General features: G+C 39.5%; 1 protein-coding gene across 2 annotated transcripts in view; it reads left to right on the top strand.

The window, feature by feature from the left end:
- slc35e1 (solute carrier family 35 member E1) overlaps positions 1 to 14351 on the top strand; it is a 32200-nt gene extending 17849 nt beyond the window's left edge. The window contains exons 4-6 of one of the 2 annotated variants that reach the window (XM_033046738.1): positions 6184 to 6306; positions 8231 to 8476; positions 9031 to 14351. In XM_033046738.1, coding sequence (XP_032902629.1) covers positions 6184 to 6306; positions 8231 to 8476; positions 9031 to 9276 — 615 coding nt within the window. In that variant the 3' untranslated portion in view covers positions 9277 to 14351. Of the gene's footprint in view, positions 1 to 6183; positions 6310 to 8230; positions 8477 to 9030 lie in introns of both variants that reach the window. The other variant, XM_033046737.1, reaches the window with a different exon arrangement.
- The last annotated feature ends 330 nt before the right edge of the window (positions 14352 to 14681 follow it).

Here is a 14681-nt window from a genome sequence, read left to right as displayed (position 1 = left end):
CATGGTCCTGGTATCCGCAGCACCAAAGAGCTTTCAACACTTTCAAATTGCAGCTGGCTAACGCACCTACTCTCGCCTACTTTGCTTTGGAGATACCAGTGACGCTCACCTGCAATGCGTCCCAGAATGGACTTGCGCTGCAAACCACTACCGATGGCGACTGCAAGCCTGTTTCTTACGCCTCTCGCACACTAACTGACACTGACGCCCAGATCGAAAAAGAATTGCTCGCAGTGGTTTTCGCCTGCACAAAATTCAAATACTTTATTTTTGGGAAGTCTGTGACTATCGAGACTGACCACCAGTCGCTGGTCACTATTTTGAATAAACCCATTCACGCTGCCCCAGCCTGCCTACAACGGATGATGATGCAGCTGCAGCAGTTTGATTTCAACATTGTCTATAAGAAAGGCAAGGACATGCACATAGCTGACACGCTATCTAGAGCCCCACACAAAACTAACGAACAACAACTCTCTGAACAGGACCAGTTCTCAGTAGTGAAGGTATCGTATGTTCCTACTGATTGCTTGAGCAGTCTGGCAGAACACACGGCTGCTGACGTGACTTTACAATTGCTGTCCGCAGTCATCCGCCATGGCTGGCCGGATAATCAACACAACATCCCGCTCGCAATCCGCCCATACGTCTTGGTTCGCGTCGAACTGGTGTTACAGGACGGGATTATAGTTAATGGCCAGAAGGTAGTTGTCCCAGCTGTCCACCGGAACGAATACTTCGACGCCGCCCACAAGGGCCACCCCGGCATGGAAGCAACCCTACAACGGGCATAAAAGCATGTTTTACTGGCCTGGTATGGCCAAGTACATACGTGACAAAACTGAAGTCTGTGCCGTCTGCAAAAGCCTGATGCCACATCAGCAGAAGCAGCCCTTACTACCGCACCCAGTTCCTCCTCTCCCGTGGTCCACGTTAGCCACCAATATATTCGAATAGCATGGGAAACACTATTTGGTTCTTGTTGATTCTTATTCAGGCTGGTTCGACATCGATCTACTCCAAACCATTCCATCTGAAGCGGTTATCAAGAAGTTGCAGCACCACTTCTCTGTGCACGGCCCCCCTGCACGTCTTCTGTCTGACAACGGCAGACAGTTCACCAGCCAGTCTTTCAAAAACTTTGCAAAATTATGCGACTTCTGACATATTACCAGCAGCCCTGAGTCCCCGCAGTCCAACGGACTCGCCGAACGAGCCGTCCGAAGCACAAAACAACTAATGGAACGTTCATACCTTGCAAAATCGGACGTTTACCTAGACCTGCTCAACTTAAGGAACATTGCAAGGGATCCCATACTGGGTTCCCCAGCCCAGCGACTGATGTCTCTCCAAACCCGTGCTCCGCTGCCTGTCCCAGCAGCTTTTGCAGCCACAAGTTCGTTCTCCGCCTGCGGTCCAGAAACAACTACAATTCAAACACGATACACAGAAACGTTTTTTTGACAAATCCAGTAAGCCACTCACCAGTGGACAGGTGGTTCGCCTCCAGACCAACAAGGGCTATGGCCGTCTGGGTCACATCTACGGCCCTGCCAAAGAACCACACTCTTATCTGTTTAAAGCAGACGGAGCCATTTACAGACGTAACCGTCAGCATAACCTTCCAGTGAAGGAACCGCGTCCTGTGACTCCATATCCAGATGTCTCACGTTTTATATTCCCTCCCACTACCTGTCCTACTGCTCCACTATCAGAGATCGTTTCCACCGCGGCCACCCCGCGGCATTCGTCGCCTGGCTCGCCTATCTCATCACCTCCCCGTCCCGTCGGGTCCCCGGTCACATCTCCCGTTCCTTCACTGGTATCTTCTCCGGTGAAAGGAGGTGAAGCGGATTCGTACCACACACGTGCCGGACGGGTTAGCAGGCCACCCATTAGATACGGTGATTTTGTGTAACTATATAAACTTCCCCATATGCGTTATTAGCGTTCCGCTACCTATATTGTTTAGCCACCATGTTCCTATGTACCGATGCTTTCTTTTTGTTTCTACAAGGAAAGATTATTGGTTATTTTATGTTTCTACAAGGAAAGATTATTGGTTATTTCCTACGAGCCAATTGTGGTGCTTGTTAGTAGTTGCTCCGCCCAATATGCGTTTTATATTAGCCTACACCATTCAGTATGAGTAGCTGCTAGGAACTGTGATGTCCTGCAGACTGATTCTGTAAGTACATTTAATAAACATGTGTTGTATCCTGATATATGTTTGACTCGACTCATTACACAACTCACGGCATTGTCATTTCATTTCCATTTTGCATTGCAGTCTCAAGCACAGGGCAGGCCAAACAACTCATGGCATTTAGGCTGTGGACCGAGGAGCTTTATTCTGCAGTTTCGTGACCCAAGTCACCAAACTACATGAAATTTTCACATATTGTGTAAAAATATTTATATAAATCACCCCTGAAACTCGATATGAAGAAGACTTGCACATTTTTATTAAATTAGAGAAAAACCGGAAAAATGTCGGGAATTTTTAGTCGAATTAAAGCACGTTGAACATTGAGTTTTCTGCCAGTTGGCCAATCACGCGCTTTGTTTCAGGCTAGCACACAAAATGGCTGAGGGGGCTTCACAGATGCCTGTTTTACTGGAGATTCCGATGTGTTATTCTGTGGAATAAATGTCGTGGAAACTTGCAGCAGGTAATTGTATTTAGTGGGAAAAGCATTAAAAAGGCTGAAGAAAGTGCTGCGAAATGGATTAAAGTGCAAGAAAGCCTTCAAAGCCCCTGCTGATGTGCTGGAACACAAAGAAGGCCCCCATTAATCAACTCTAACTGAAAGGTAAGACTAAAATCTGAATTTATGAAAATCTATCTGTATGGACTTTAATTAATTTAATATAATGTGAATAAATTCATTCATTCATTCCTTATTCATTCACTCACTCAGTTACTCATTCATGAAATTGAGGGCCTAAACTATAACAGTAAATTAAACATTGTCACTAATGCCAGCCTGTTGTAGAGTAATAAGTCTTTAACAGCTAATCTCGGAGCTGCCTGCGAAAACTTACCGGGAAAAAGTGCTCCGATCGCGGGACCTAGGTACTCGCGGTAAATAGCGATCGATATCCCTCCGTTTGTCTCCCGTTATCGGGGTCTGAAAACGACCGCTACAGACGGCACTATGTACAGCCTCCTCCCCCCCCCCCCCCCCGTGCCCGCGGAGATGATCCGCGGCTCCGCGATCGCGATTCGGCCGCTTATTAATTGAGACCGCGACTCCACTTTACCGCGAGTACCTAGGCCCCGCGATTGGAGCACTTTTTCCCGGTAAGTTTTCGCAGGGAGCTCCGAGATTAGCTGTTAAAGACTTATTACTCTACAACACGCTGGTGTTAGTGACAATGTTTAATTGACTGTGTTATAGTTTAGGCCCTCAATTTCATGAATGAATGAATGAATGAGTGAGTGAGTGAGTGAGTGAATGAATGAATGAATAAGGAATGAATGAATGAATGAATTTATTCACATTATATTAAATTAATTAAAGTCCATACAGATAGATTTTCATAAATTCAGACTTTAGTCTTACCTTTCAGTTAGAGTTGATTCATGGGGGCCTTCTTTGTGTTCCAGCACATCAGCAGGGGCTTTGAAGGCTTTCTTGCACTTTAATCCATTTTGCAGCACTTTCTTCAGCCTTTTTAATGCTTTTCCCACTAAATACAATTAACCTGCTGCAAGTTTCCACGACATTTATTCCACAGAACAACACATCGGAATCTCCAGTAAAACAGGCATCTGTGAAGCCCCCTCAGCCATTTTGTGTGCTAGCCTGAAACAAAGCGCGTGATTGGCCAACTGGCAGACAACTCAATGTTAAACGTGCTTTGATTGGACTAAAAAATTCCCGACATTTTTCCATTTTTTCTCTAATTTAATAAAAATGTGCAAGTCTTCTTCATATCGAGTTTCAGGGGTGATTTATATAAATATTGTTACACAATATGTGAAAATTTCATGTAGTTTGGTGACTTGGGTCACAAAATCCTATTTCTAGACACATTTTTGATGCTCGGCCCACAGCCTAATTGTCATTAAGGGCTAACAAATCATTTATTGCAAGTACATTGCAGACTCACAGTTCAGTTGATTCACAGCTTAGAATCACAGTCGTGATCTCTCCCTCGTGATCTTCCAGAGTGACTGACTCACGTCCAGGCATCCGGAGTTTTATAGTCCTGTCCCCCCTGGAAGGGGCGTTACCTTTGTCACGGTGATTGGCAGGCAAGAGGACCAATCAGCTGATCTCAAGATTTTTTAAACACTCATAACTTGTTTATTTTTCATCGATCGGAAAAATCCTCGGGGCTGACAGCGGAGGAGGACTGTGACTAAGATGGCCAAAAATCATAGCGATATAGGGTAGCGTTTTTCTAAAATCAATATACAGTGCAGACAATGGTCAAGATGAGACTTAGTTATATAGATAGATGTCATTAAGTTAGGGTGCAAAAAAGATTCACCAGGATTGTAGACGAGAAAGATTTACTGGAGAGAGGACTATATAGCAGATGCGAGTGCGAGAGATGTCTGAAAAGTACTATTTGGTAGATGTAAGCATTATAACAACTCAGCAGCAAAGCTTTATACCTCTGCTAAAGTTTAATTTTGCAAGGTGCATTTTACTCTTGAGATTGAGCAGCTGAGTACTTCATAAAAGCTGTATCCTTTGCAAGGTTATATCTCCTGCCTGTTCATTTCCCCCCCACTCTGTATAGGTTTTTTCCACATTGAGAATATTATAAAACCAGGCAAGTTCCCTTTACTGACAATTTGCGAGCATTGTTATGGCGAGTTTTATTTAATTAAAATGTCCCAAAGATCTACACTTAAAGGTCATCAAAGAAAATTTGAAGCTGTATCACATGAAATTAGTCAATGAGATTACATGGACAAAGTTTACAGAGATGAAAAGGAGTTACCTGATGAGGGGGATTAAAAACAAAGATGAGGACGAATACAAAAAAAACGCAAGCCTGAACTGAAAGAAATATATGCATAGAGAGTTGGATGTTCAAATTTATGGTTTTACGAAGTGATTTCATATTTATTGCTGTGGAAATTTGGAAGATCTGTCGTTCAGGTGTTTGGGGATTTTTCTTTATTATAGAGAGAATTCCTCTGTCATCAGCTGAGGGACTTCCTTTGCCTGCAAGTCCCTTTGCGATTAGTAAGCTCACCAGTGCTCTATTTCTTCTTAATGATGTTCCAAACAGTTGATTTTGGTCAGCCTAAGGTGCTGAGAGCTCTCTTTTACCTGCATTAAGGAAGCAATTAAACACACCTGAGCGATTACAAACACCCGTGAAGTCATGTGTCCAAAACATTACGGTGCCCTGAAATGGGGAGAGACTATGTATTTTCTACATGGTGAAACCAAAATGTATAAAAATGGCCTTTATTAAAATATGACAATGTGCACTTTAACCACATGTGATTTTTCTATTATAAATCTCAAATTGTGGAGTACAGAGGCAAATAAATAAATGATGGGTCTTTGTCCCAAACATTATGGAGGGCACTGTATATGACATAATCTATTTAAGGTAGAAAGTTGGCCCAGGATATTTTGCATGTGCATTATTAACAAAATTGCCATTTTCCTACAAATGAAGACACTTGGGCAAATAATGAAAAAAAACATATTTAATTAGTTTGATGGGCAAGTTTAGCATAGAACCTTGCAGATAAAGGTGTCAATTGTGTCAATCTAAACAATAAACCATGTAGACGACCATTGTTACCTGTGCTTACAAGGATAGACAATGTCACTGAGAAAGTAAGGAGTGGTGTTGAGTGTCATGTTAAAGGAGCTAGAGTACAGTGAGGTTTCTGGAGAACTTGGAAGCAAAGGTGAGAATTTTCATGTTGATGCAATGTTTAAATGGGAGCTTTCAATTACCATGTTGATGAAGAATGGAAGGAAGAAAATTGCCTGGAAGAAAACTGAATAGTCAAGTTTAGAGGCAATAAAGGTGTGCAAATCAATAAAGGACAATTGAGTCAGTACAAAATAAACTGATGGAGAAACTACTTGTGTATGCTTTAATATTATGGTTAATTCTGTTTTGCAAACAACCTTTATCCTAATAAATATGTGCATTTGAAGGTGTTACTTATGTCTTTGATCTTTGCTTCGCCTACAGGTGCTGAGGGATACAAGGATGCATCACCTCCGACTACTCTATATCCTTGGATGTTATGCTGTCATCTTTATGGTTCCAACTTGGATCCTTGTTGATCTCTCTGCATTTTTTATTAACAGCTCGGTAGTGAGTAGTATCTTTATTGAAAACTAATGATTGCTAAGTTTCTGTGCATTTTGCCCCTTTTTTCCCCCAGGTCATTTAAAAATTCAACATTGGCCGAGCAACTGCAAAGTCTTTGTCTTTGTTGCAGTCTTTCTTTTTCCTGTAATGTTTCAATATATCAAGGCCCATGAGAGACAACTATATAAACCTGGGCTCCTCAGCTAGTTCTGACTGAAGAAACACATGCAATACATAACAAGATGACAAAATTAAATCTATTACATTACGTACCCCAGAAATAAGAGAACGAGTTTAGGGCTGGCCTCAAGATATGTTTTTTTCTTACATGGGGGATTGAAAATAAGTTAAAGGAAGACTGAGACATGACTGAGAAACAAAATCAGATTGTGCGCAGGTGAATACATCACTGATTGAAGCATGGGATCTCTTTGTATCTTTTCCATTTTTTCTATCATTGTACAGATGAAATAAAGTAAGACATTTATGTTATTTGAGCAAATTTGATGTCAGAATTGTTCGTATTAACACTCGGCTGTCTTAAGAACTGATAAACCTATTTCAGTACTAAAGCTGCAGAGTGTATCAACATGACAGAACTGACTGGGGATCCTCATTATCCATTTTTACCAGTGATAGAAGGTCATCCACAGAATATTTTCCCTGCCTCATAAACGTTATTCCCTTATCAAGTATCTACACACTGTAAATGGATCGATTGTAATCATGTATTGTCTGTCTGCTGACTGGTTAGCACACATCAAAAGCTTTTCACTGTACCTTGGTACACATGACAATAAACGAAACTGAACTGAACTGAACCCGAGTGTTAGACAGCAGCCTGGCCACTGGCTTGTGGATACCAGCCATTGGTACAAGCCAGATCTCCCATTGGAATACATTTCAATCCTTTGGGTAAGAATAGAGTTCTGAACTACTGCAATGTCAGCATCAAGCTGTAACGTTGTAACATATTTGGCTTTATACATTACTGGACATGAGCTCTTGTTAACTGGTAAACACATCCTACAGTTTAAATCTCATCTAAATAGAGCAATGGATGTAAATTGTTCAATAGATGGAGTGCAGGTAGAAGACCCTATTACAAAAAGAAGGCCGTAGGATTTTGTACAGAATTACATGGTTAAAAGCAAGAAAATTGCAATGAATTTGTTCAATGGTTAGGAAATGGCTGGAATATTTTGTGTCTTTCTGTGTGACCTATTACAGCAAACATATTAGCAGTATATAAAGGCACCAAGAAGTCAGTAGAATGAAGATTAACTGGGCAATTAGACTGAAAATAATTATCCTCTTTAAATGTGATTTTTTTCTATTACAAATCTCAAATTGTTGAGTACAGATGCAAATAAATAAATGATGGGTTTTTGTGCCAAACATTATGGAGGCCACTGTATGTCCCTTTTAAATATAATAATCACATTAACTCTTGACCAATCTGCTGTGATAATCCTCTTTTTCAATTATTTATATATTATATATATTATATTATATATATCATGTGCTTCAGTTTTGTTCTTCCTAACATTTAATATCCCTGATGCAATCCATTTAGGCCAGTGAAACAAAACTAAAATTCTGGATGCAACATCTGTGGAGGAAAAAAACAGTTAACATTTTGGACCAGGGACCCTCCCTTTGAATTGGGGTGAAAGTGGAGGGATGTCATTTTTTGAAGCAGGCTGAGTGGGGAGGAGTGAGGTGTAAGACATAAGACTATAGTTTATAAGATTATAATTTATAAGACTATAAGATTAGTAAAGATAGTTCAGCTGTGAAGGAACTTGAATATTGACTGCGAGCAAGCCATTTGAAATGAGCAAACTCTTTTTAGTTGTGTAATTTACCTTGTTATATACACAGAAATTGACCCTGTCACCAAGCTCCTGCTCTCCCCTTCCAGACAGATACCTCGCACTGGCACTGGACCCTTATATTGCTGATCATCAGTGGTTTCTGTAACTTTGCTCAGAACATGGTTGCCTTCAGTATCCTGAACCTCATCAGCCCGCTGAGCTACTCAGTGGCCAATGCTACCAAGAGGATCATGGTGATCACTGTGTCCCTCCTATTGCTGCAAAACCCAGTCACGAGTACCAACATCATGGGGATGATGACTGCTATTGTCGGAGTGTTTGCCTATAATAAGGTCAGTCTATCTCTTCATTATATTTTTACCTACAGTTGCTTATTGACACTAAGTTGAAATTTCAAGGGATTAGCTGACCTCTTCTACTTTGGTACATGTATATCCTTCAGCTGCAAGACTCGATGCTGAGTATTGCCATCTACTCAATTATAGGAGGATAGAGGGTGATCTTTATAGGAGGATATATATCAATTATAGGAGGATAGAGGGTTCCTATCTTTAACAGTCTTACATATACTTGGAGCAAGAAATACATGAGTAGATCTAATTAAGGAATCCCAGTGTGTGGATCATTGCTCTTAGAGATTCACAGTATGTGCATTGACACAGGTGAGGAGCAAAGAGTTCTCTTGTGAATCAAGTTTATTGATGAGATCTATCTTTTTGTAAATCTGAGGCTGCAACGTTGAAGCTTCTGCTTTAATTCTTTAAGTCACCTCACGTTAATAAAGAAAAAGTAATACCATCCTTCAGCTTGAGAATTCAATTGCTCACAACTATTTAACATTTTAAATCTTTAAACAATATCCATTTGTTTCCTCTTTTTCAAACAGGCTAAATATGATGCCAATCAAGAGGCCAAGAGGAAGTTGCTCCCAGTATCTTCAGGGGATCTTGTTTCCCTTAATCGACATCAAGAACTGTCTGCTGAGCAGAAGGTGCTGCTGAATGGGACTGCACTGTATCCTCAGCACACTGAGTACCAGTACGGACGGACTGGCCTGCTGGCAGAACAGTCACAGTACAATCGGCAGACCAGCATTGGAACCACCTTTGTGTCCAATCGATTTGATGTCTAGACTTATGAACAGAAACATCCGTTAACTTATTCTGTGCACTAACGGAAACTCTGTCAACTGATAGATTTTATCAAGAGACCTCACCCGAGGTACTATCATTTTAATTTTCTGGTAATGGAGGGAACTCTGTAATTTGGACTGGATGACGATCTGTTTTACATTCTGTGTTGTGTCACTGTTTATCTAGCATTCACTCTGCTTAGCATTTGTGGTGATAGAGTGTGGGATGGTAGACAAATATCAAGTGATTACTTCAAAGTGAGCAGGGTTCTGCTTCGGTCAAGTCCCGCCACAACGCCCATTTCTTAGAGGTTGATTGAGTACATGAAAGATTTATAATCCTGCTCTTCCAACCCGATACATCCCTTTGTTGTCTCTGAGTTGTGTTTCAGTTACAATGCACTTGACCAAATCATCACAAATATTAGTGTAGCATCTTATTCAATGATACAGTTTCTCACTTTTGGGGTGACTACTTATTTGTCAATCATATTCTCTTTATATGGGTATAAAGAGAGTATGATTGACAAATCGGTGGTAATATTCTGTTTATATATATATATTTAACTATCAGTGATTGGTGAATTGGAAAGTATTGATCAATTGGTTGCTGTAAATGCCATGCTGTATGTAAATATGTGCGTGTTGGCAGAAGCGAGATTTTGACATCCTGATGTTGAGGTTTACCTCTGTCCTGCATGGCACTTAATTATCCAGGCTGTCGTCTTTAACTATAGACTTCCTGGTAATCTGATTTGATAGTCCTTACAGTATGGATGATTTTGATCCTTATCGTATCAGAACTAGATCTTAATAATCCACTTTCACATCCCAAATTTCTGCTAGCAACTTAAATAAACAAACACACATGGTGATCAAACTGCAGATCACATACTGAGCCATATTACTACAATCAAATCACAACAGGTTAGCGAACCCCAGATCCAGGAAATCATGGGCTCTAGCCTACTCCAGAAAATTGAGAAGAGAATCTGAGCTGCATTTGGCTACAATACAGAGCTCAAGAACATAGAAGTCCTTTTTTTGCAAGACCTTGTAATTTTGATTGCTGAATGTGAAGAGACCAAGGGAGTTGTCCGTTATGTCAACTAAAGTTACCTGAAACAGACTTTTGTATCAACTATCTGAAGGTTGTTTGTGGGACCTTTGTGCAAGTTGATTATTGTGATTCATGCATTTTAACAGTAATACGTTTCATAAGTGATTGTGTGAAAAGTTTTTGGGGGGTTTTGAAATGGTACAAGGCACTGGATGAATGTGGGTCTTTTCTATATTCAGGCAGTCACGAATATTGTAATATTTAAAACTAGACTAGTGTGTTGAAAGTGTTTACTTGTGCGTGTCAAATAGTGAGATGTCAGTCTACAATTGCAACTGGAAGCAGGTGTCCATAAAAGGACAAGTGTGCAAGCTCCAGGATGGGAACAAATCTCTTTAAAATGATGAAAACTGAGGGGAAATTTAAGTTACTAGAAAACACAGCAACTTGAAAAAGAAAGATGAGCACTATTTTCAGTTTCTATCTTCTTGTGAATGGTGTACATTCTGCTGTTTCTCTATAGATGCAGACCTACTCACTGTTTCCAGCAGTCCCTTGTTTTAAGCCTGTTCTGTGCCATTTGTATCCTCTCAAGAATCTAGATTTTACACATGTGCAACCAAGGAACGATTCTAATATTGGTAGTCACATATTCCAAATATTCTTTCATTCTGTTTTGCTCTTTTGTATAGCAGAATTATTGCTTAGCTGCAGTCATAAAGGAAATTGGCTGCAAATCCTTTGATAACAAATATCTCAGCTGACTAAGTTGTTGACGTTGGGTTGACTTGTCACTCATTAGTGACCGAAAAAGAGACATAAATGCTTTAACAGGTGATCAATGGACATACCAGTGTTATTACTAAATAAAAGGGAAGTGTTTTCTATACGTGCTCATCATACAATCCTCTTGTGCGTGTTTCTTCTTCTATAGTTTGTATGTACTTTATATTTGAGAGGCTTCTCTTTTCATTCTGCCTTGCTTTATGTCATTATCTTTTTCTTCCGTACTGTTACAACCTTTCGCTGTCAGTAATTATATTTTTCCTGAAGAAGGGTCCCAACCTGAAATGCCGTCTGTCCATTTCCCTTCACAGATGCCTGACCTGCTGAGTTCTTCCAGCATTTTGTGTTTTGCATTAAATTTTTCTCTCTGATTGTTACTGTCCGTCTTACTTTGTCTCTGTCATGTGTTGAATGACATTATAATTGTTGCTGATAATTGATTTGTTCACAGATATTTTCCAAGTCCCCCAGTTACTGTTCTCCCCATCCCAAACAGTTTAACGCCAATACTGAATATTGGAAATTGCAATGCATGTGCAACTCATAAAGGGGAGAAGCTTGCAAGGTTGATGTGCAACACAATTTTCAACGTTATAAATTGACTTTTTCTTTTTGTAATTCATTACTAGGAAACAAATATTTGTGTTGCATTCCATTTTCTTGTGCCCTATAGTTTTTCATTGTGGTTTCAGCATTAGCAGAGATGATGAGCAGCACTACACACCATCACAATAATCACTCCAATCTCTTTAACAAGTTGCTGAATAAATCAGCCCTATGGGATGCTTTTCAAATTAAAATGTTCTGTTGTAGTCCTGTTTCACAATCCATCTGCTTTAATTCTTCTAGGTTGTAACTTAAAATCTAATTTTGCAGTACATCTAAAATGAAATCTAAGTTTTGTGATTTCAGTGAAACCTTTTTATTGATAATTAATTCCTATTTTTGATCTCCACTCCTACCCTTAGATACTCCTTGCCTGGCTCATAAGACAGTGCTCTTTGGTTGAACTATGCAGTCTATTCCTTGAAGGGGAAGAACTTATCAGAGGATACATCTCAAATTGACTTAAATCCTAACTTCATAAGTACCCAATTGATTGTAAGGTATTTTGGATCATCCTCTCATGAAAAACATGAGATGAATGAACATTTTTTTAAATAAATAGGTAGATGCATAGGGTTGACACAGGATTGCAGCTGCAGAATGCTTTTAGCTTGGAGCTGCCTTCCATTGTTTACCATGTATTTAATTTTGCTCTGAGTGATGTTCACATTATGTTCATCTGCTTGCAGTTAACTATAGTGCAGCCTGCATTGAATGCTTGAGAAACACTAATTGATCCAGTGACATGACCACTATTCCCAGTTTTAAAACAAACATATCTGAGTATTGACTCACAAAAGCTTGGCTCAGTTGCAAGCTGACCTCGACCATATCTTTAAAATAGTTTAATAATCTGCTCAGCACCCAGTGGTGAATGTTCTGAATGTAGCTAGAGTGTGTGACCATCCATAATTCATATCCTGACAGTGGTTTGGTTTGGGCCAGATTTCCACATTTTCTGCCTTCCTAAAGCACAAGAAACAGTTGTATCGGGCTTTGAAATAGCATTTTTTAAATGTGTTGTGCAATATTTCTTCTGTAAATATGGAATTAATTCTACCTCTCAGGGTTTAATTGTGGATATGCAGGTGCATTTGAATTATGTTTCTAACAGTTGTGTCACTGGGGTATGGGTAGAACTAATCTATCTCAAAGGTTGGACAGATTACTTCTCTTGGAGTGGAGCATCATGTGTAAAATGGGAATTCTGTAATAAAAAATATAGGAAATCAGGGTTTTTCTATTTGAACTTGGAAGTATTTATTTTGTGCAGTTTCATGTAATCAATCAAGTGCAAAAGCACCACGTTACCAGATATCAGGTTGACATTTTCTGAAGCTGAATAATGGAAGTTTGATAACATTTGACTGATAAAGGTACATATGGGATGGGGAATTAATAGGTGTGGAGAGTTTTGAAATTTGAGGAGTTTAATGGCTACAGTGAAGGGCACAATAGATGGTGCTTGCCACAGCAAGAAAAGGGTACCCCAAGAGGTTTACGGGTAAAAGGATTGAGGATATATAAAAAGTTTATTCCAGGAAGGTTATAAACAGATGTGGTGCCATTTCATCATTTTCTTCCTCCTATCTACAGATTCATCTTTTTATTAAATAATTGAACAATAAAACCCTCATACGTCCCGTCCTAAATTTAAGAAGAAAAACTCCTTTTTTTTTAAAGGAGGGAGTGCTGCTGTGCAATTCATTGCTGCTCAAAATTTTACATTTCTCCATTAATATAAACAACAGTAAATGTTATTGTATGTCTCCTTTGACACAATGAAAATTATGCTTCATATTCTAATGAGTATTATGGGATTAAGTAAATTTATTCTCAACCTGGTTTTGACTCGAACCATTTGGTGAATTTTTAATTATTTAAAATATGGTTTGGGGGGTAAATCGGATTTGTTCGTTTCTTCTTTTTCTGGCAGTGGTGTGGTTTTTCCATTAAAATGTTTATTCAGAACAAGAGCACATGCTTCCAATAGAAGGCCAGTACTACAGTAACAAAGCCTGAAGTCACTGCCTAAGAGTACCAGAATTTTCTGATGCAAACTTACTTCCCTGGTGGAATTTGTCATTTTTTCTCGGATTACATTGTACCCATCTTCATACCAACATTTTGGTCCTTGAATTTTGCCCTTAAGGGCAAGCACAGTAAATACAATTAGCTATGTAAATGTTGAATGTCTCATCCTGAAAGGGAGTTAGCCTGGGATTCAGTGAGATATTTGTACAATTTAAATCTTCGCTGCAAACTGATCATAGTCCCCTCATCATTGCATGTTTGGAATGCAGCCAGCCAGTACATCCAATCTGAAATAACTATTTTGGTCAGATATTCCCATTAATTTTGTTTACTTTTTGATCTTACTGTGATAGACATAGGTTGTGTTAGAATTTGTGTGCATAATATAGAAATTTCAGGTTCTATGTATTACAGGTTTCCCGACACTGGTATTGTTTCTCAAGCTCAGTGGCTGGAAGCCCTTGAAGGTGAAGGTGTATGTGTGTGTGTGTGCCAATGCTCACTGGTGTATCATGTCTACCTACAGACTATTTTTAACTTAATAACAAGTGTTAATGGAAGATAATGTGATAATAAAGTGAAAAGAGAAGCCGGTGCTGCCATGAGTCTTTTATTTGTACAAACAGCTTGAGTCTAATACAGCAGACAGTAGATGGTGAAGAGGGTACATTGGAACATCATTGGTTGGGTGCTATTGCTTGTGGGCAAAACTATCTACTTGCCTTGTTCTGACTCAAATCAATCAACCAAATCTTGTGGAGGTTTCATATCAGTTGTTTTCTTGGTTTCAAACTCCATTTTTCAATTTACCTCTGGTGAGAATTCAAACGTATATTCAAATGATTATAAATGTAAAATGGAGAAAGAAGAAACTGCAGGAGATGGAATGCTAGAGGAACTCATCAGGTCAGGCAGCATG

Source organism: Amblyraja radiata, chromosome 29 (assembly GCF_010909765.2).
Source record: "Amblyraja radiata isolate CabotCenter1 chromosome 29, sAmbRad1.1.pri, whole genome shotgun sequence".
Classification (NCBI taxonomy): Eukaryota; Metazoa; Chordata; class Chondrichthyes; order Rajiformes; family Rajidae; genus Amblyraja; species Amblyraja radiata.
This window is presented reverse-complemented; position numbering and strand designations above follow the sequence as displayed.